The sequence below is a fragment of the Verruconis gallopava genome, assembly GCF_000836295.1.
Source record: "Verruconis gallopava strain CBS 43764 unplaced genomic scaffold supercont1.2, whole genome shotgun sequence".
Classification (NCBI taxonomy): Eukaryota; Fungi; Ascomycota; class Dothideomycetes; order Venturiales; family Sympoventuriaceae; genus Verruconis; species Verruconis gallopava.
Window position 1 is genome coordinate 1,009,685 of NW_015622138.1, and position 20,116 is coordinate 1,029,800.

The following is a 20,116-nucleotide window of genomic DNA, read 5'->3' on the forward strand; positions in this document are numbered from 1 at the left end:
TAGACGAGCCGGGCGCAAAGGACAGCGACGCTTTCGCCACGAGAGGAGCGAAGCGAGGAGAGAAAAGAAACAACGAACGCAAAGGAGAGAGTAGAGAGAGAGAGAGAGGGGGGGGGAAACAAAGAAAGAGTAGGCAGAACAACGAGCCCATGTGCAATTGTTCTCTCGTCACGCTTCCTTTTGGCTGCTGCGGGGAAAAGAGTTGTCCTTTGTCCGTCTTCTTTTTCACCGGAATGTTTTCTTTATTTTCTTTTTCCTTTTTCTTTTTTTTTTTCATGATCCTCTCCTTTGCCCTTCTGCGTTCCAGGTCGTGTGCTGAGCCTTTTCGCCGCGAGACCTGGGCCGGGCCCTCCGCTCATTCGCCCTTTGTGTTCGGCTACGGTTTCGTACCTGGCATGCAAAGGCCTCTGGCTTCCATCATTGGCTGCACGGTCGCAGTCACGTCGTGTGGCCTGTTTACGCCTTTGGCCAAGTTCGACATTGGCTCGGTCTGCGTCGTGCGCTGTGCATCGTGCGTGCTGCAGAGCATTGAGCTGCGCAGAGCAGAGGAGCGAGGGAGAGAGAGAGGCGTGCCGAGTCCAACGTTCCCGCGGCCAGCGGCCAGCGGCCAGCGTCCAGCGTCCAGCGGCCAGCGCCGTGGTCGCCGGCCAGCGGGCGCGAGTGTGTGTGGTCGCTCCACTCAAGAGGCGCTAGGCCCAAGCGAGGCCCGATCAAGTGCGCGACCCGCCAGACTCGCCTTTGGCACCAGAACTCACGCACACACTCAACCTCCCGCTCACCCACTCGCGCTCTCTCTCCTGCCACCCCACACTCGCGCATCCCTTCCGCTGTCTCGCCGACACCACCGCGAAACTTGACCTCCTCTCGCTCTCCAATTTGCTCGCCTCTTACCACTTCTGCTTCTGCTCCCATCCCCCTCCCCTTCGTGATCCTCCACTGACACCTGCGTCCGCCTTCCAGAAACCAGCAACCCTCCTCCCCCCCCCCCACACTTCCACTCACTCCAATCCGCACCTCAAAATATATCCTCGCACAAACATCTTTCGGCTTTGCTGCTGCCATTTTTCGACCTCCTGTAATTTACATCCCGTCGATAGCTTCCCCGCCGAGTTTGATCAAGCCACCTCTCCTCCCTCCCACCCCCCTCCCCTCCCTCTCTCTCTCCTAGAAAATTCCCGCCGGCGCACCATTGGTCGATCCTGCGTACGCTCAGATGCGGGTCCATCACAAACTTCACGACAACGCCGATAGAGACGACCGTCCAGCTGCACCCATCACGGCCACTACCTGACCGGCCTTGACAGCGGAGAAGCTGGAGGAGCGTACGCTTCTCGAGGTCGAGAAGCAGTGGCTTCAGTCCATCACGCTCAGTGCTGCTGCGAGGGCTGCTTCCCGGTCCGCCGCGCTCGCAGATAGTGTCAGAATGGACCCTCCACCGCTCCCCTCGTCGTCGTCCGGCAGCAGGAGGAAGAACTTTGGTCAGCCAGAGCCCGAATTCTCGCCTTACAGGTCGACCAGCCGTGAAGACATGGCCTACGCCGCCAGATCCGGCATGGCGAACACCATCCGCACCGTCACACCGGAAGACACCATACCCGAGGGGCAGCCCATCACCACGACCAACGACTTCGAGCGCTTCATACCAGACAGGCAGCCCGGCTCGCCGCAGGCCGGCAATGGCTCCTCCTCCTCGCACTCGCTGTCGAGCAGGTTCCGCGCTGGCTCCAACACCGAGCGGGCGCACCCAGCCTCGATGCGCGAGCACCCTTCTCGACCTCGCACGCGGACGCTCGACGAGCGCTCGCCGCGCGACCAGTCTCCCGTCGCCTCCGGCTCGTACGGCAGATCCCGCCAGCACCGCATGGGCTCCGTCCACTCCGTCAGCTCGACCGGCTTCAGAGAGACCACCGAGGACGCCGTCCATTCCATCGGCCATCCTGCCATCGTACCCGCCAGCCTGGCCTTCAACCTGCCACTCCGTGGCGGCGATCAGTCCCGCGGAAAGCTCATCAAGAGTCAGAGCAGGGACAACGACTCGTTGCCCATCTCGGGCGGCGAGGATTTGCAACAGCTCTCGACCACCCCGACAGCCGCGAATGCAAGCTCGACCTCGACCGCGGCGATGAGCCGCGTGCCGCCCACGGATACGCGCAAGATGCTCCAGCTGATGAAGTCGACGCGAGGCAGGATGGAGGGCCCGCTCGCCTTTCGCAGGGTCGAGACGGTGCCCTGGTCGCTGTCGTACTGCAGCATCAACGATGAATCCGGCAGCCTTGTGTACGAGCCCAAGAGCGGAGAGACGTTCTACAAGACGCTCATCCCCGACCTGCGCGGCTGCAACATCAAACCTGCGTGGGACGCCGAGTCGCACCTGCCCTATCTTGACGTGTGGCCCCAGAATTCGAAGCTGAAGGTCCACTTGCGCCCGCACTCGCAGGACGAGTTCGACTCGTGGTTCGCCGCGCTCCTGTGCTGGCAGCCCATCCGGCCCAAGGGCATGCAGAACCGCATGACCAAGACGGCCGACGCCCCGCCGGGCTCGCGTCCGCTGATGGACACGAGACGCCACTCGGAGGTTTCGCTGCAGCACAGGGAGGCGCCCGTCATCAAGGTCGGCAAGATGATCTTCTGGGACACCAACGTGTCGTACAGCTACACGGGCACGCCCAAGTCCAAGGGCACCGACGACAAGGGCAAGCCCCAGGCGACGTCGCGCATGCAGAGCTTCGGCTCGCGACGCTGGCGCCGCGTCTCGTGCACGCTGCGCGAGAACGGCGAGCTCAAGCTGTTCTCGGAGCAGGACCAGACGCTGGTCTCATGCGTGCAGCTCTCGCAGCTGTGCCGGTGCGCCGTGCAGCGGCTGGACCCCTCTGTCCTGGACAACGACTACTGTATAGCCATTTACCCCCAGTACGCCACCTCGCAGATCCCGCAGACCAACCTGCGGGCCATCTACGTCAGTCTCGAGTCGCGCATCCTGTACGAGGTCTGGCTCGTGCTGCTGCGAGCCTTCACGATTCCCCAGCTGTACGGCCCGAAGCAGACGGTGGACGAGGAGACGCCGAACCGACGGCATTCCATCTCGACCGTGCAACCGACCGGAACCAAGGACATGTTCCGCATGGAGCGAACGCTGACCGTCCGTATCGTCGACGCGAGGGTCACGGCGCCGTCCAGCCCACACGCTCACGAGCCCCAGGACCGCCCTCGGTCCGGCAAGAACGCGGACAAGGAGCCCGTCGGAGGCTACTATGCCGAGGTGCTTCTCGACGGCGAGACGAGGGCCAAGACGATGGTCAAGACGGCGCAGCAGGGCCCGCTGTGGCGAGAAGAGTTCGAGTTCCTGGACCTGCCCGCCGTGCTGTCGGTCGCGTCCGTCGTGTTGAAGAAGCGTCCGCCGAGCACGCCCCACAACGAGCGCAGCTTGCAGAAGGAGATGAGACGGATCCACGACGCGCTCAACGCGACCGACAGCATCGGCGGTCAGACCGGCATCTCGTTCGACGCTCATGTCGGCAAGGTTGACCTGTACCTCGACGACCTCGAGCCGGGTAAGTCGGTCGAGAAGTGGTGGACGCTGACCGACCACTTCGGACAGAGCACCGGCGAGATGCTCATCAACATCACGGTCGAGGAGAGTGTCATTCTCATGGCGCGCGACTACCAGCCCATGTCGGAGATCTTGCACAACTTCTCCAACGGCCTGACGTTGCAGATTGCCCAGATGGTGCCTGGAGAGCTGAAACGCATCAGCGAATGCTTGCTGAACATCTTTCAGGTGTCCGGCAAGGCCAGCGAGTGGATCTCCAGTCTCATTGAGGAGGAGATTGACGGCATCACACGCAGCACGCCAGCCTTGCGACATCGTTTCGCGCGCCGCACGGGATCCAACGACTCAGGAGAAGGCACCCAGTTCGGCCCGCAGATTGATCGCGAGCTCATGGTCCGAGACATGGGCAAGTCGGCCACGCTCGAGGCGAACCTACTGTTCCGAGGCAACACTCTGCTCACCAAGTCTCTGGACTTCCACATGAAGCGTCTGGGCAAGGAGTGGCTGGACGACACCCTAGGCGACAAGCTGAAGGAGATTGCCGACAAAGATCCCAACTGCGAGGTCGACCCCGCCAAGGTCGGCAACCTCAACGATCTCGACCGCAACTGGAGGAAGCTGATCGGCTGGACGGCCGAGTGTTGGAAATGCATCTACCAATCCGCTACGAAGTGCCCCTCGGATCTGAGATCCATCTTCAGACACATCCGCGCCTGCGCGGAGGAGCGCTACGGTGATTTTTTGAAAAGCGTCAGATACAGCAGCGTCTCTGGGTTTTTGTTCTTGCGCTTCTTCTGTCCAGCGATTTTGAACCCGAAACTTTTTGGTTTGTTGAAAGGTGAGTTTATATGTACATGCATACATTTGCTCTTTGCTTTTGGTTTTGAAACTTTTCATGGAGTGAGACCTACTCCTTCTTGGCTGAGAAAAGAGTAGGAAAAAGAAAGGAAGAGGAGGAAGTGATTCTGTATTTGAATTCCTTTCCCCCCTCCTCCTTTCCTCTCTCTCTCTCTCTCTCTCTCTCTCTCTCTCTCTCCCTTTCCTTTCCACCTTTTTACACTCACTTGGAGTGATGATTTGGAACTACAGTTAACACAAGTCATTCCAGATCATCCTAAACCGAATGCAAGACGTACATTCACTTTGATCGCAAAATCGATACAGACACTGGCCAACATGGCTACTTTTGGCCAGAAGGAGCAATGGATGGAGCCCATGAACACGTTTTTAACCTCGCATCGCAGCGAATTCAAAGCCTTCTTGGATAACGTCTGTTCAATCAGTGCCATCAACAACGCCTCAACTTCACCCATACCACCACCGTACAGCACACCACTGGCGATACTTACACGTCTTCCACCAACGAGCCGGGAGGGCTTCCCAAGCCTTCCTTACCTGATCGACCACGCAAAGAACTTTGCCGCTCTTGTGACCCTGTGGCTGGACCATGCAAATCAGCAATCCCATATCGGAGAAGAGGATGGCGACTTGTTAAAGTTCCATAATATATGCATAAATTTAAGAAACCGAACCGAAGAATGCCTTGCCAAGGCCGAGCGTGCCGAGAGACCTAGCAGCACGCTCAGCTTCAGGTGGGAGGAGCTTGTCGAAGGCCTAGAGACGGCCAACACGCAGCGCGCCCAGGCCCGAAGCTTGCATAGCCGCGTCGGCAGTTCCTCCGCTAGCACGACCAGGAGCAACCCCGAATCTCCCATCGAGGCGGCCCGGAACCGGGATCGCGCATTCGAGATGCCCATGAACGAGGACGTCATCGTCCGAGCGAAGTCTACGACGGGCCGACGACACAACTCGCAGTCCTCGGCGATTTCGAGCACCGCCAGCCCACAGCCTGGAAGCGACGGTCGGGATGACCTTCAATACGATTCCGCGACGCCGCCACGTAGCGCACATGACGACCAACCATTCGGCTCGCACGCCAAATCGTCTTCCCGCGCCATCTACCCGTTCAGCGCCGGCTCTCTCTCCAGCACGGACACGTCTAGAACAAAGGACAGAAACGCGTCGATCCACCTCCCCGTGACGCGTGATGCTCCCTTGCGTGAAGGCACGCGTACTCCAGCCCACGGTATCTCGCCTTCGGCTTCCGGCAACCTAATACGCGAAAGCCACAATCACTCATCCTCCTCGGGTGAGGACCGCAGCTGGCTTGGCGACGTCGCCGAGGATTCTCGTGACGCTGAAGCCATAGCTCTGTCAAGCTGGGCCAACGATCGTGAGCGCACCTGGAGAACCGAAGGTGATGGCCTTGTCCGCTCGTCGACGAGCAACGGCCGCCCGACGCGCAATCCGAACAAGAGGCATGCCGTCGTCCAGCAGCGAGCAGAAGAGATGGAACCGGGCGAGCCCAAAGACTGGACGGGCAGGCCTCTGCGCAGCAACGGTGGCTCGAGCGTGGAGAGATTGCCACGAAGAGACTGGGCTATCCCCACAGACGAGCGTCAGCGACGTTTAGTCATCGATCTCGCCGCTCAACGTGCCGAAGCCATACGAGCGGGAAGTGCGGTGCAGAGTCCGACCTCTATGGACGGCATGGAAGATGCATTTTCCGGCCGAGGTCCCTTCGGCCGACTCGCCGTGCAATCGAATCTCACGTACCCGCCTGGTTCAAGTCAGAGCAACTCTTACCCCAACAGCCGTCGCGACTCCCGACAAGGCAGCATCGTGAGCGCCCAAGAGGGCAGTGACGGGGAGGAGGGCACAACAGCTCTGCCCCGCATGCAGTACAAGAACGCCGCAGCTGCCGTCGGTGCGGAGATTGGCGTCACAGAAGGCTACTCTGGCTCCACAGAGGGCAAAAAGGAGAGGGAGAAGAGTGTCTTTGATCGGATCGGGTTTTCGAAGAAGAAAAGATGAGGAGCGTCCCAAGGAGAAAGAAGAAAGGTACAAATTTTAAAGTTGGGCAGAGAAGCCGCTGTCGTCTTCACGGCCATCCTTACGTGTTGAGATCTGCATTTTTACGGGGTAGGAAAGGCTTTGGTTCTGTTTGTACGATGACGACGATGACGACGACGATGTGTACGACCTTTACTTTTGATGATAAATGGGACGAAGCATGTGATATCCGATCCATCAAACTTTTTTGTAAGCGGTGGAGGAGCGAAAGAAGCTGTGTTGTGTGGGAAGCAAGCTGAGGCCAGACGTACAGACTCGTGTGTCTATTTTTTTTTTCCACTCTTTTTTCTCCATTTCATTTCTTGGATTCAAAGACAAAAGATCTCAATTCGGAGACAGAATCGGACCAACAACCATTTGAATACATCACGTATAACCACCAACACCAACACCATCCTCGTTATCATCATCATCATCGTCAAAATAGTTGGCTCTGAAGATGGATTGGGCTTTGGAAACATGATTTGAAATTCCCAATTAGGGTTTAACAAATATCATCAAACCTATTTAATCATTCATACATTCATGCGTGGGCTCTCCTTTGAGTTTGTTTCTTTATCCGTGTTTAAAAAAAAAAACCTTTTTTTCAATTTTTTTATACATCCAAGGTTGAAAAAAAAATTCTCCCTTTACTCCTTCATGCTTTCATGACATGCAAAGTTTTCTCAGCTTACGGGGTGGAATCGGTGGCAAGACAAAAAAGCTTTCCCACGCGCGCCCATGGTGTAATAAATTTTATCCATCACAGGACCCACGCTTTGGAAGGGTTCTTCTATCGGCAGACGCCGCTAAGTTCAGCAGCAGCCTTTTATATGCTTCTTGTTGTTTGTTCTGCATCAAAGGGAGTTGCTCCACCGCCCCCCCCCCCCCCCCTTTCCTCCTACGCTGGTAAACCTCCCTCCCCTCCCCTCCCCCTCTCCCACGTTTGAAAAACTACGCGTAGGAATATGGAGAGGACTGGGGAAGAGTGGAGAGGGGCTTAACGGGAGGGAGAAAGAGAGAGCAGGGACGCCCGCCCTTGGTTTTTGTTGTTTGCTCGTTCCATGTCTAGTTGTGGACATTGCCGCCAGCCAAGGCGATGCCCGGCCCGTTCATCTCGTTACGGCCGCCCTGCCTCTCGTGCGACCTCGTCTCCTGCACGGTGCCCTTCTCCAGCACGGCGACGACGGCGTCGTCCGCGTTCTTCGTTCCAAACTCGTTCTCCAGCTGCTGCTTGGATGCACGACTGAGCACGCCCTGGTTGCCGTGTCTGCCCCGGCGTGGTCGAACACGTTAGCCCCAGTGTTTGTCTTCATGTCGTGGCCTTTATAAAGAGGGAACGAGAAATAGGGATAGGGATCGGCGGGACAGTGAGAAGGGGAGGGGCTCTTGCTGCGTTCGCAGGCTCTTCATTTTCTTCTTCTTCTTCTTCTTCTTTTTCTTCTCTCAAAACTTACTTGTCTGTGACGAAGATGTCGAAGCTGTTAACCACGTCGACGAGCGGCACCGTCTTGTCTTGCTTCCATCTCTTGAGCGCCTCGGCACTCTCAAGGATGACAACGAAATCCTCGTCCGCGCCCTTGTAGTGGACCTTGGTGATCTGGCCGTCTGCTCTCATTTTCTTTTTAATTTGCTCTTTTCTTTTCTAGCTGGCGTGTTGTTCAAGAGTAGCGTTATCGGTGCTTGTAGATGAGAGAAAAAGGTGGAGCGCGTGTGTACGGAGTCCAGTGGATAATAGAGAAGTATGTGCAAGTCTCAAAACGTTTTCAGGTGCAATTGCAATGAACGAAGAGAATTGCGAGTCGTCTGGGTCTCGTGAGCTTTATGTATGTGGCATGAAGCTTGGGCTGAGGGGGAGGGGAAAGAGCTACGTTTTGTGACGTCATGCCACCCCACCTTCACCTTGACGGTGTTTTCCATGGAACCTTCCGAACCAGGTGCACGATACTGTCTTTCATCATCGAATAATGAGATCAGCATAGTTGGGATACTTGACCGTGTTCTTTGGGTTCCTGATGATCGACGGTTCAAGCGATGCCTCTATTAAAAGCTACTCTAATGCACGGGTACCTTGCAGCATGCGTCACACCGTTCACATCCTGCAAATTTGACAGCGCGCTACAATGCAAAAGACTCGTCCGAAGTTCATATCACCACATCGCACGAGCCTTTCTTTTGAATAAAAAAAATACTTTCCTATTATCTCCAATATAAACGAATGTTATCCAAGTCGTGCAAGAGCGAATGTATCATGAATTTTTGTTGTGGACTCTAAGCAGCTTAAAGAGACGACTCTTGACCTTAATCGGCGCTTTGGTGACGATCGCTGAAGGTTTCAGTGGTAAGCTCGTCCCTGGGTGGCCTTGCTTCGTGGTAGCTGGTCGAATGTCACTCAAGCACCCTGACTCACTGCTCTGTAGTGGTGTAAGAGTTGGAGAATTGAAGTCCGTGGAGACGAAAATTGACGCTGGTTGTTTATTTTCCTGTCCACTCTGTGGGAAATGAAGATGCGAAGCGGTCTTACATGTCTCCATAGTCATGGCACGCCTCACAAAATTCTGACTGCGAACCGCGAGGGTTGGCCTCTTGAGCTCGAAGTCTTCTGGTAAAAAGGCTGCTGGCGCGGTGTGGAAGTCAACGACGGCAGCTCTTGAGCAACGTTTCTTGAGTCTCCTGCCCTTTGAAGTCATACTATAGAATGCTCGCGGGGATGGCGTCCTGCCGCTTTCCGGTCGCTGGGTCGAAGAGTTACCGAAGCTGCCTGATCTCTTCGAGGAGAAATTGCTTGCGATGCTCGCCATGCTCAACTTTCGCATGACTGAATTTGCAGACGCCCGAATCCCGTTCTCTGGCCGCCGCGTGGCCATCCCAGGGTAAGGCAAGCTGTCCCGAGACCACACGTCTGCAAGTATACCTTCCAAGCGTACTCGTTCTGATCGTCTCGGTGCTAGTGTAAACATGTGAGTCGAAGACATGTGAGACTTTGATCTTGACACTCGAATGGATCCGTCTTCGCTTCCTCGCCCAGGAGTTCGTGCATATGTATTCTTGATAATGACTTGATGAATGCTTAGCCTGGGACCGAGAGTCGCGGCTCGTCGGATCGATTTATTGCGAATCATGTCTCCATGCTGCTCAAGCGCGGCACTCAATGGCTTGATGTTCATCGCAATATGCGCATGATTATCACTATGCCGGCCTTCTGCCGCATCTCGAGACTCTGCAGCGATACGCAGCGTAAGGTGATTGATCCACACCTTTTCTTCCTGCTCCGAACATGCACTCATGAGAAGCTCGTAGTATTTCTGTTCGTAGAGGAAGATCAGTTTCCACGTGTATGGAGCAGTGTAACACTGAAGGCCTGATTTTGATTAACAGCTGGATCTACGGCGGCCTTCAAAGACATACCCCGCCCACTATCTGGTGCTTCCAAAGAGGCATTCAGGAGAGGCACGATCGCTTCGATCTGGTAGACGCCGCAGTTGCTACCAACAGTCGCAAGAACTAAAGAAGAGCGGTAGAGGACACATATTGAGTAGCATCCTCTCACTTTGTCCGCTGTCTCGAATGCTACATGAAGTGCGCCGCAGAGAATGGCATGGCCGAGCCGGCGTATGGTAGAAGGGCCTGTGGGCAACATCTGAGCTCGTTAATACTAGATTATTTTGAGAAATTGGAGAGCTGTACTCCTTCCCGGAAGACCAGACGGTCCTGAAGAAGCCAGCTACTTTCGGTAAGATGTCGCATTTGAGGGTTGTCCATTGCATAGTTTATTTCTTCAGCAGTTTCTTGGAGTCGAGATAATACCTTCTCGAGCTCTGCATGGACAATTGGATCGTCGCAAGCTGGCGTGTGCTTGCAAAGCTCCGCAAAGAATAGCGGATACTTGCAAATTCGTTGAATGGGCTAACATGCGCGAATCAGCATGTGGCATAAAACCAGACAATTGCTGCAAAGCACCTTGATACCCAGATCTGATAACGTCAAGCCTTTCCTGCTACACGCATCCTTGTGTTCTATGGATGTAGTTGAAACATTCAAGGCTTCCACACCTCTCTCATATGCCGTCCATGAGGGAATGAACTTCGACGTGATGTTTGCCTCTTCCTGAATAATTCCATGATGGGCTACATACGCTTCGTAGGCAAGAAATCGCCTCGCCTTGGAGCTATCAGTATAGTTGCAATGCAGAGACACTGAATACTTTACAAAGCGATCAAAGACCTTGGCAACATCATGAACTGTGTTCGTAGTCATAACCATTGAGCGTGCAATTGGGGAAGGAGACCTGCTCAAGTCGACTGAGCGTTGAAACCGGTGACGAAATTCGGGAATTTGTCCAGACTTTTGCCCATTGTCAAAGCTGTGCCATCTCGTATGGCGCGACTCATCTGTCTGGTGCTGTAGGGTAAGTCGTTGTGTTGATTCGGCTCGACTTGGAACTACTCGTTGCAATTCCCCCAAGAGATCTTCGTGAAGCTGAATAATCTGACTCAACGATTTCTGGATCATCTCTTTCCGTCGAAGTGACACAGGCGGTGCAGAAGCAAGAAGAGTGAAGTAGATCTGTCATACGTTAGTTGACTGATGAGGTGTTAAAGTGGTTTAAGTACGTGAATCATGGCTTTCATGTCAGAAATGTAGCTTTCTTCAGAACTTAGAATTTCATCAACGATGTTCCGTCTCTGGATTGAGCGAAACCATGCCTGCCCATCAAGAGTGGGCTCAATAGATCCTGTATTGCTTTCCACTGATGCTCGGGGACCATGACAGCTGATACTTGTGTTGTCACTGTTCACGTGGGGTTTTCTGCCATGTTTCGACGTCGGCGCGATGCTTGTTCCTGCCAAAGTCAAGTTTGCCGATTTAACAGCAGTCAGAAAGCCAATTGATGAGCTGAATGAGCTAGCTTTGTGGTGCCCGAGGCGTGAGGTGCTTGTTCGATCCAGCCAAGGATCGCGATCAGGCATGAATGTTCCAAGACTATGCCTCCTTCGGAGTGTGCTTAGCCATCGCTTGAAAGGAGATTGGATGACGGGCTGCTCGTGAGAACCGGAGAGAGTGTACTGAAAAGGTTCAGAAGCCAAATCGCGTTCTTTTTCGCACGTTGCCCCTTCTGGAGAGGGCAAAGGAGTTGTGGACTTCTGAAATTCATCTACTGGCTTATCAATAGAATCTCGAGAGCTGTTATTGTTATTTTCCCTATTTTCCACCCCCGAGAAGGTCAAATCTCTCAGCGTTGACAAGGTGCTGCCTGTGCGGGGCCGTTTGGGCGAGAGATTGAAGTTGTAAATATAATTTAGCACTGTACTCGAAGCTAGTCTTGTGGAATCATCTGTGAGTGGCCAGCTCAGAGACTGCCTTCGTTGTGGAGAATGTTGGATGGTTTCCGTGGAGATCTGGCTCAGTATAGAAACTCGAGATCTCAGGCAAGGTGGCTCAAGAAACGCTTGCTCCCATGGACTTCTGGTGGGAAGCGATAGGACATAAGCCATAACGCTCGGATTTGTGAACGGATCTTCTAGGTCGAGTCTCTTCGACTGCAATATGAGATAGGGACATGACAGTAGGGAAACAATCGGTGACGGGGCTGAGATTTGAAATACACACAACGGCGAAACCGCATGCAGGGAAAGAGCCAAACAAAAATAATCGCCCAGGGAAACAAAGAACCGAAGAACAATACGAAGAAGGAGGCGCTATACATGTGGACAGGGTGATTGCAACGCTCAACCGTCCTGACGCACTTGTCTGATCGCTCTGAAAATAAGAACGACACCGAGCACGATCTCCGGTAGCAAGGCCTGCAGCGCCCTGCCGTGCGACCATAGAGGACAACAAGAAAGGCGTACATGCGGTTCTCGATTCACTAGAAACATTTAGGGGCTGGCAGGCTGACTTCTGAAATTGTATTTTCAAATGTTCAATGGGCAACTGTTACCATTGGAACGCGAAGCGCAATCGCTGCAACAATGACGCCCAGTGCACAGACCGCGCGGAGGCCTCTTCTGGGGTCCTGCAGAGTTCAAAGGTCAATCTTCTGCCCCGCGTTCTGCCCGCTTCAAAAGGAATATCATTCTCTAAATGGGCATACCCATGGAGGACATACATACACCATCTGTGGCTTCAGGCCCGTTATCCAACGGCTACGCGAACGGCGTTTCGAAAGATGATATGACTCTGAACGAATTGATGGCCGAGAAGGACAGGTTGGAGAAGGAGTTAAAGGCCTTAAGTGCGGTGCTAGATTCTGTATGCGCCATGATATTCTCCGTTGCTCGTACCTAGCCTCACAATTCACCAGCACGGAGTCAACATGAATACCAGCCTAACGACTTTTGATGGCTACCCTCGAGACGACATAGATGTACCGCAAAGTATGCCACTTATCCTACGACGTTGCGCTTCTCAAACTGATGTACCTAGTCAGAACGACTAGAGCTCGTATCATACACCTCAAAAACGATTATAGATCTATAATGTCACGTCTTGAGACGGCAATCCATGCACGTTTTGCGCAGATAGGATCACAGTCAAACATAGAACCGCAGCCACCGTTAACGTCAGATTCACCAAGACAGACCGAGACACGAGCAGACACGCCGTTTGCCAAGGTCAATTCAGTCGTGGTGAACAGCCCAGCCGCAGATGCTGGCTTGCAACCTGAGGACAAAGTGGCGCGATTTGGTTCCGCCACGTGGTTGAATCATGATAAGTTGGCAAAAGTTGCGCAGATTGTTTCCCAGAGCGAGGGCGTACGATGCTCATCACCACCTGATTTACCAGTGGCTAATTTAGCGATAGAAGCCAATACCTGTTACAATCCTACGCGGCACACAAATCCTTCAATTAACATTGACTCCGCGATCGAATTGGGGCGGCAGAGGCATGCTTGGCTGCCATCTTGTGCCCTTGTAAGCTGATCATACAATGTTTTTTGCAAACAAAAAAGCTTGTTGCCAGCTCGTTCGTCTGTGACTGCAAGGTCTGTGCAGTGGAGGTGGTATGTACTGTTTGGGAAGCGCATTGATCGAGGAAGAGAGTGGAAGATGCTAGCTCCACGGAAAGCTCTGGTTCGCCCATCATGTCCAGGAGGCAACTAGCCATCTTAGATGAGCATCGTCAAGGACAGGGAACAAGAAATCCATTCATATATGAGCAAGGGGCGCATCTAGTTGGAATTTGGCTTTAATGACCTACTTGCCTTGACTTAACCTACATTGTTGTCCTCTACTCCATGCATTGAACTCGGAGCATTATGAATGAGTTTCTAATGCGTTGGAATTATGTAGGGAGTTAGGCCCGTGGACTAATATTTATCAGTTCTTTTCATTCCCTACCTCTATTGATATATTTCTCACAACGCCATATTTCGTGTCTCCCTGGATCCTAAATTATGTTAAATACATTTGGTAAGATGAAGGAGCATCTTAATTACTTTGATATTGTTGTCGTTAATCTTCAAACTGCTTAAGATTCAATAGCGAAAGTCTCTGCTTTATAAGAAATGTATGATCTACGTGTAAACAGAGCATGTGCCTAAAACTTAGGAAGGTATAGACTAAGATATCCAGCGGTCTTTGTCCACTAGATTCAAAAACATTTTTGAGTAACTTACTGGGTTCATCGTCACTTTCAACGAAAATCACGTGTTTTAAATTTCTGCCTGAGGTAACTCAATCGTGTCAGGCTACTAAGAAGCAGCTTGAGGTGACAAAAATCCTTACAGGCAGATCATTTCGTCTTGTTTGCCCCCTCCTCAACAACAAAACTTTTTCGCAAATCTCTCACTCGAAGTTTGCGCACTTTGCAAGCTCGATTTGATTCCGTGAGTTGTGCCGCTATTTAGCCAGATATTTGTCGCATGTTGAGTTGGCGGGGCGCTAATCATTTGTCGGTAAACAGACTCTTCGTCCAACAACTCCATCCCACTTTCACCACAACACACGCGCCACGCCCTACTACAACCACCATGGCTGAAGCTCAGTCACAAGTTCCGACTTTCAAACTTGTTCTTGTTGGTGATGGCGGTACTGGCAAGGTGAGGACTCTGACCGCACTTACGTTTGCGTCATAGGTACTGACAGCACATCAGACAACATTCGTCAAGCGCCACCTAACTGGCGAATTTGAGAAGAAGTACATTGCTACCCTTGGCGTTGAGGTTCACCCACTTGGTTTCACAACGGTAGGCAGGAGTATGATGCCGATGACATAGAGGTCCCATACTTACCCGATGACAGAACCTTGGTCAGATCCAGTTTGATGTCTGGGATACGGCCGGTCAGGAAAAGTTCGGTGGCCTCCGTGATGGCTACTACATCAACGGCCAATGCGGTATCATCATGTTTGACGTGACTTCGCGCATCACGTACAAGAACGTCCCCAACTGGCACCGTAAGATCTCTCACTTCTCTCTGCATCATGTACAGTTAATCTAATCAACGACAAAGGCGATCTCGTCCGCGTCTGCGAAAATATCCCTATTGTTCTTTGCGGCAACAAGGTTGATGTGAAAGAGCGAAAAGTCAAGGCTAAGACTATTACTTTCCATCGCAAGAAGAATTTGCAGTATTATGATATTTCTGCAAAATCCAATTATAACTTCGAGAAGCCTTTCCTGTGAGTTCTCACATCTTGTTTTAGTACAATTGCATGTGTTAACATTCTCCCTAGCTGGCTTGCGAGAAAGTTGGTCGGCAACCAGTCCCTTGAGTTCGTCGCAGCCCCAGCTCTCGCTCCACCAGAGGTGCAGGTCGATCAAGCCGTCCTCGAGCAATACCAGAAAGAGATGGCCGATGCTGCCCAGATGCCTTTGCCAGATGAGGATGATGCCGACTTGTAAATGTGCTCGTCATGCACGAGTGCCTAGTCGGCGCTCTACGATACCACTATTCTTAGCATGAGCGGCAAAGTGACGAAAAAAAGAAGGACAAGCAACCATCCCATTCAGTTGACAGCGTTCGACCTATTTTAGACTGCTTCACACATTTGGCAGGGGCTGCGGCACTTCATGTAGAGGATTGAAGAATGAGCCACGAGATCAGGATTGGTTGGGCAAAGCGAACCGAATGCAATTAGATAGGCTGAGAGATTAATCTCTTCATCAGCATACCCAAATATCAGTGCTAGTTGGCCCACTTCACGTCGTCATGCAAAATGTCATCTATCTCGTTTGGTATTCGACTAAGATCTCAAGTTTCGACACGCGATTCTTGAACAAAATCCGGGTTCCCGAGTAATCGTTTGCGCGCAAGATCGGTGGGTAAATCCTTAGATCGTTGACAATAATCTTATCTGCGGAATTAGGCTGAATCACGTGGTTTGATGGGTCTCTCGTAGCTTGAGCTCGGACCTCTGCGTTGCGCTGGAGAGCATGCACCTCTTGCAGACAGGCACCTAGCAACTCGAGATAACGACAAAACGAGGCAGCAGATCAGACATTCCATAAGATATTCAGGATGGTATGGCTTTCTCAGACGCATAGTCCCAATAGAATTGCTGACAAGGATAGTCTGCGCAAAACTCTGCTGGTATTCAAACCCTGTTGGATGTAAGTGAATGCCCGCACCCGAGTGCATACTAGCCACCGAAAGACTCATGATTGTGGTAGGCGGAAAGGGAGGCGCAGATGATCGTTCAAAAAGGTTTGTAACATCAAAATCTCCCTACGTACGCCGTGCGCTGATTCGTTTTCACAGCAAGAGAATGTACGTTTTCGATACCAAGTCCATGCACTCACGACCATGTGATCTAACCTATGTAGACCGCACCAAGAGAGTGAAGGATGCGCGCTCAGAAGCACAGAAAGAGATAGAGGAATATAGGTCGACTAAAGAGAAGGAGTTCAAAATGTTTGAGCAGGAGGTGTGTAGTACATTTGGTCTTGGTAATCTAATTTCATGGAGAGCGAGGTGCTAATCTTCGACTTTAATAGCATTCAAGCGGGAATAAGAAGATGGAGGATGATGCGAACAAAGAGACAACAAAGAAGATTGAAGAGATCAAGAAGATTGGCAAGGAAAGAGGCCCCAAAGTGGTCGAAGACCTTCTTAATGCAGTCACGAACGTGAAGCCTGTACCACCGGCAAAGTCATAGGCAGAATAGACTCGGGGTCCGAGTGAAAAATCGAGCTGGGCTGTTAGGTTAGGATAATTGACTTCCCATGGATCCTGAGCGTAGAAAACATAGATACGCTCAGTTTGGGCAAACGTCGTGTATAGAAACCTGGAATCAATTTGCAAATTTTTTCGTAGTACATACTTTTCAAAAAAAAGTCCTCAGGCCCTATATATGTAACAGGAACTCATACCCATACTTAGGAATGACTTTTGGTGACCTTGATATGGACAACGATTTTCAGATGGCTGGCACGTGGGTTTCGGGCCACCCGTGACAACTTGGTGACGACACGCGTTCGTTGCTCCTCATGGAGACGGACACGCGCCAAAATACAGTCCCAATTGATTGAGAAGCATTTCTCGACCCCGGAAATCGCGTACATCGGTTTCTGATGGTGTCATACATCGTCATGTTGCCCGCGGCAACGCGCCGCTGCTTCATTCCGCAAGTATGCAACATCGGCAGATCAACTTTCTCAACATCGCGACCATTTCGAGCAGCAGATCCGAGGCTGAAAGAGCTAGGGAATGTGATTGACAATGAATTTGCAGTTCTGAAAGTTCACTATGATGTTCCTAAACATCCCATCATTCTAGCCCATGGGTTGCTCGGCTTTGACGAAATGCATCTGGTTGGCAAAAGTCTGCCGGGCATTCAGTATTGGCGAGGCATCAGAGAAGCATTGTCACAGGCCGGAGTTGAGGTTATTACTGCAACTGTCCCCCCTTCAGGATGCATTGAGAAGAGAGCAGAGAAACTTGCGAAAACCATCAGGGAGAAAGCAGGAGGAAAGAGCGTCAATATTATTGCGTACGTGGTATCTTCGTGGCTAGCAAAATTCTGGATATTGATGGCGTTGGACAGACACAGCATGGGCGGGCTAGATGCGCGCTATATGATTTCTCAGCTTAAGCCTCCTAACGTAGAAGTCCTGTCACTCACGACTATTGCGACACCTCACCGAGGATCGGCTTTTGCAGACTATCTTTTCGAAACACTAGGCCGTGAGTCTTTCTTCGGAACGTATCACATAAAGGCTGATATGGTGCAAATCTAGCAATCAACGTTGCCAGGGCCTACAAAGTGCTCGAATATATTGGATTGGAAACTGACGCGTTCTCTCAGTTAACACGTAATTGTGAGTACAAAATACTTTAGAAAAATTCTGCCCCAGCATGGCGAGGTTTGACGACGAGCTCGCCTGATTCAATTCCTAATTTACAGTTTCGATGTAGGGGGGGACTGTGCTGCTGCCAACAAATAACTGACCACCGCATGCGCAGATATGGAGAAAATTTTCAACCCCAAGACGCCAGATTTACCAGGTGTCAAGTACTACTCCTACGGCGCCTCGTTAGAGCCCGTATATTGGTCTGTCTTTCGGCCCTCATTCAAAATTATCAAGCAGCTTGAGAATGCCCCAAATGATGGCTTGGTTAGGTTTGTGTCGTCACGTTCCGACATCCTTGCAAGCACTGACCGCTTCTTTCAGCGTTCCAAGTAGTCAATGGGGCGAATACAAGGGCACGCTGGTCGGTGTCTCCCACATTGATTTGATCAATTGGACAAACAGACTAAAATGGTTGTTCTGGCGCTTGACTGGAACAACACATAGGTATGTTTGTCGTGTATTATCACCTCCTTTCAAGAGCTCGTTGCTCACAAACTGATGCAGCTTCAACGCTGTAGCCTTTTACCTCAGCATTGCCGGTACGTGTCTGCTTTCAACTTCAGGGTTCACTTATCGTTGATGCTAGCTGCAGATATGCTTGCAAAGGAGGGGCTTTGATCGAGTGCCCCGAGTCTGATCAAGCGATCAAACCTTTCTGAAGGTTTCTCTGACACAAATTCTCCGCACATGCATGGTAGGTGTTATAAGGTGACGCACAGTCTATACATTGCATGTGGCTGTTTGCCATAGTACAAGGAAACTTCAATAAGAGAAGGCGGACAAAGTCGATTTTACTTTTCTCGTGATCTCGGCTACTAGAGTGGGTGATGCAGGCTAGACTTTCTCCTTCGAAGTATTAATTTGACTCGGTTGGTGGGTGTGTGCAGCCGATGCTGAGCGTGGGGTCAGAGCTCAGGGATGTTCTTCCACTTCGAACAAGCAGTGCAGAGGACCCAAGGATGAATAGCTGAGCATGTGATGTGTACCAATAAGAGTCGAACACAGAGATGAACTATCGTGATGGCAGCAATTTTGCAGGTCAGAGTCACCTAATGAGCTCGGTGGTAGTCATCGCTGAGGGAGAAAGCGTTTACTTGGGCCAATCGTTCCGACCTCTCAAATCTTTACCGCGTAGGAAAATCAGCTTCAATGCAACTCACTCACGCTCGGTCGGCTTGAATGTGCCGTGGTATTTTCCCCGGATCTCAAGTCCCTTAGAACGGAGAAGAGCCCGTGGTCGACGAATTTTTCGTTTCAGCTAGTCGAGGTCGAGATAGCTACGTGCAATCCCCAACCTTGTGACGAGTAACGTTAGATTATGCTCTTACTGATTAGGTTATTCTCTCTCCCTCTAGATATGCCCATTAAATGTTTTCCTTTGTAGAGCGTGATGCCGTAGCTGTCGTCTGGCGCTTTATATTCAATCTTTAGCCAATCAAATCCCGATGAAACCTCCGAGAATAGATACTGTAGTCGATGGAGCGATCCGGCCCTTCCGTTGAATTCTCCAAGCTGAAGGCCGTCCATCGGCCTTGCTTAGCAGCCCATGTTGGGTTCGAATGCATAGCTGATCATGGCCGAACGCGGTCAACCAGTCCACTCATGCAAGAGCAACCTAATGTCACAGGACAGAATGCAAGCTAATTTTCAAGTCAAGTTGCCTTCAGCTTCGCGAGTGGACGATGTCGAGACCAAAGCAAGGTTTTGAAGCGTCTGCATATGCAGGTTTGGAAGAAGCAGAAGAAGACTCGTTCGTATATGGGTTGGGCGCGTCCTGCGAAAGCGGGAGTCACAGCTGATGCCTTCCACAAGCCCTGACGCTTGGGTGACCTGATCGCTGATGTGGATTCGCTTCGGCTCTTCGCTCCAAGGAGGTACTCAGCTTAAGCTCTTGCTACTTTCCCCATTCACTACTGTGGTTTAATTCCAAGACCGCATGCATCGAATCGTTATCATCCTTTGTAAAATGCCGGGTGCGATGGACCACAGCATCGGAACAATAGCGGGCCTCGATCTAGTGCATGCGAATTCTTTGACCAGCCACCGTCTATGGCTCGAGACTTCGTCAAGAATAAAGTCGAGCTTTTGATCTGTTTCAGCAGCATGGCGTGAAACAGAAATAAGCTAACACGTATCGACATCTTTTTCGTCCCCGTTGCCTGGCATTAGAAGTCATGACCCCCGTGTGCACGGGCCTAGGTATGCACGCGCCATCCACCACCAGCACCCAGGCACTATATTAATTAATAGCATATGCAATAATGGTTCAATCAATATAAAATTATATATAGTATTATAAGTGATTTATATGAGCCTATTGACTAAGTTTCATAATCTTTAAGCCATTGTGGCGGTTTGCGCAAACGTTTTGACTGCCCAT

General features: G+C 51.7%; 8 protein-coding genes across 8 annotated transcripts; 5 read left to right on the top strand and 3 right to left on the bottom strand.

Moving 5' to 3' along the window:
- Positions 1 to 963: 963 nt before the first annotated feature.
- PV09_00849 (uncharacterized protein) lies at positions 964 to 7,006 on the top strand. Its single transcript, XM_016353649.1, has 2 exons — positions 964 to 4,388; positions 4,659 to 7,006. The coding sequence occupies exons 1-2, from the start codon at positions 1,424 to 1,426 to the stop codon at positions 6,422 to 6,424; spliced, it is 4,731 nt and encodes a 1,576-aa protein (XP_016218802.1). The 5' UTR covers positions 964 to 1,423; the 3' UTR covers positions 6,425 to 7,006.
- Positions 7,007 to 7,338: 332 nt separating this feature from the next.
- On the bottom strand, positions 7,339 to 8,270 carry PV09_00850 (uncharacterized protein). Its single transcript, XM_016353650.1, has 2 exons — positions 7,900 to 8,270; positions 7,339 to 7,712 (listed from the first exon to the last, which is right to left on the bottom strand). Exons 1-2 carry the CDS (start codon positions 8,058 to 8,060, stop codon positions 7,511 to 7,513), a joined length of 363 nt encoding a protein of 120 aa, XP_016218803.1. The 5' UTR covers positions 8,061 to 8,270; the 3' UTR covers positions 7,339 to 7,510.
- Positions 8,271 to 8,691: 421 nt separating this feature from the next.
- PV09_00851 (uncharacterized protein) lies at positions 8,692 to 10,082 on the bottom strand (the record flags this gene model as incomplete). Its single annotated transcript, XM_016353651.1, has 2 exons — positions 8,692 to 9,803; positions 9,851 to 10,082. The coding sequence occupies 2 exons, from the start codon at positions 10,080 to 10,082 to the stop codon at positions 8,692 to 8,694; spliced, it is 1,344 nt and encodes a 447-aa protein (XP_016218804.1).
- A 20-nt stretch (positions 10,083 to 10,102) lies between these two features.
- Positions 10,103 to 11,937, bottom strand: PV09_00852 (uncharacterized protein; the record flags this gene model as incomplete). Its single annotated transcript, XM_016353652.1, has 4 exons — positions 10,103 to 10,348; positions 10,403 to 10,603; positions 10,652 to 11,008; positions 11,056 to 11,937. The coding sequence occupies 4 exons, from the start codon at positions 11,935 to 11,937 to the stop codon at positions 10,103 to 10,105; spliced, it is 1,686 nt and encodes a 561-aa protein (XP_016218805.1).
- Positions 11,938 to 12,491: 554 nt separating this feature from the next.
- PV09_00853 (uncharacterized protein) lies at positions 12,492 to 13,901 on the top strand. The gene is made up of 4 exons (XM_016353653.1): positions 12,492 to 12,694; positions 12,747 to 12,819; positions 12,869 to 13,197; positions 13,247 to 13,901. Exons 1-4 carry the CDS (start codon positions 12,527 to 12,529, stop codon positions 13,358 to 13,360), a joined length of 684 nt encoding a protein of 227 aa, XP_016218806.1. The 5' UTR covers positions 12,492 to 12,526; the 3' UTR covers positions 13,361 to 13,901.
- Positions 13,902 to 14,174: 273 nt separating this feature from the next.
- PV09_00854 (GTP-binding nuclear protein GSP1/Ran) lies at positions 14,175 to 15,634 on the top strand. Its single transcript, XM_016353654.1, has 6 exons — positions 14,175 to 14,270; positions 14,348 to 14,483; positions 14,538 to 14,630; positions 14,686 to 14,839; positions 14,896 to 15,064; positions 15,119 to 15,634. Exons 2-6 carry the CDS (start codon positions 14,415 to 14,417, stop codon positions 15,285 to 15,287), a joined length of 654 nt encoding a protein of 217 aa, XP_016218807.1. The 5' UTR covers positions 14,175 to 14,270; positions 14,348 to 14,414; the 3' UTR covers positions 15,288 to 15,634.
- Positions 15,635 to 15,734: 100 nt separating this feature from the next.
- On the top strand, positions 15,735 to 16,705 carry PV09_00855 (V-type ATPase, G subunit). The gene is made up of 6 exons (XM_016353655.1): positions 15,735 to 15,906; positions 15,957 to 15,995; positions 16,056 to 16,089; positions 16,144 to 16,152; positions 16,209 to 16,309; positions 16,380 to 16,705. Exons 1-6 carry the CDS (start codon positions 15,904 to 15,906, stop codon positions 16,539 to 16,541), a joined length of 348 nt encoding a protein of 115 aa, XP_016218808.1. The 5' UTR covers positions 15,735 to 15,903; the 3' UTR covers positions 16,542 to 16,705.
- Positions 16,706 to 16,880: 175 nt separating this feature from the next.
- Positions 16,881 to 19,069, top strand: PV09_00856 (uncharacterized protein). The gene is made up of 7 exons (XM_016353656.1): positions 16,881 to 17,375; positions 17,430 to 17,569; positions 17,623 to 17,703; positions 17,849 to 18,005; positions 18,058 to 18,180; positions 18,241 to 18,275; positions 18,329 to 19,069. Exons 1-7 carry the CDS (start codon positions 16,957 to 16,959, stop codon positions 18,352 to 18,354), a joined length of 981 nt encoding a protein of 326 aa, XP_016218809.1. The 5' UTR covers positions 16,881 to 16,956; the 3' UTR covers positions 18,355 to 19,069.
- The last annotated feature ends 1,047 nt before the right edge of the window (positions 19,070 to 20,116 follow it).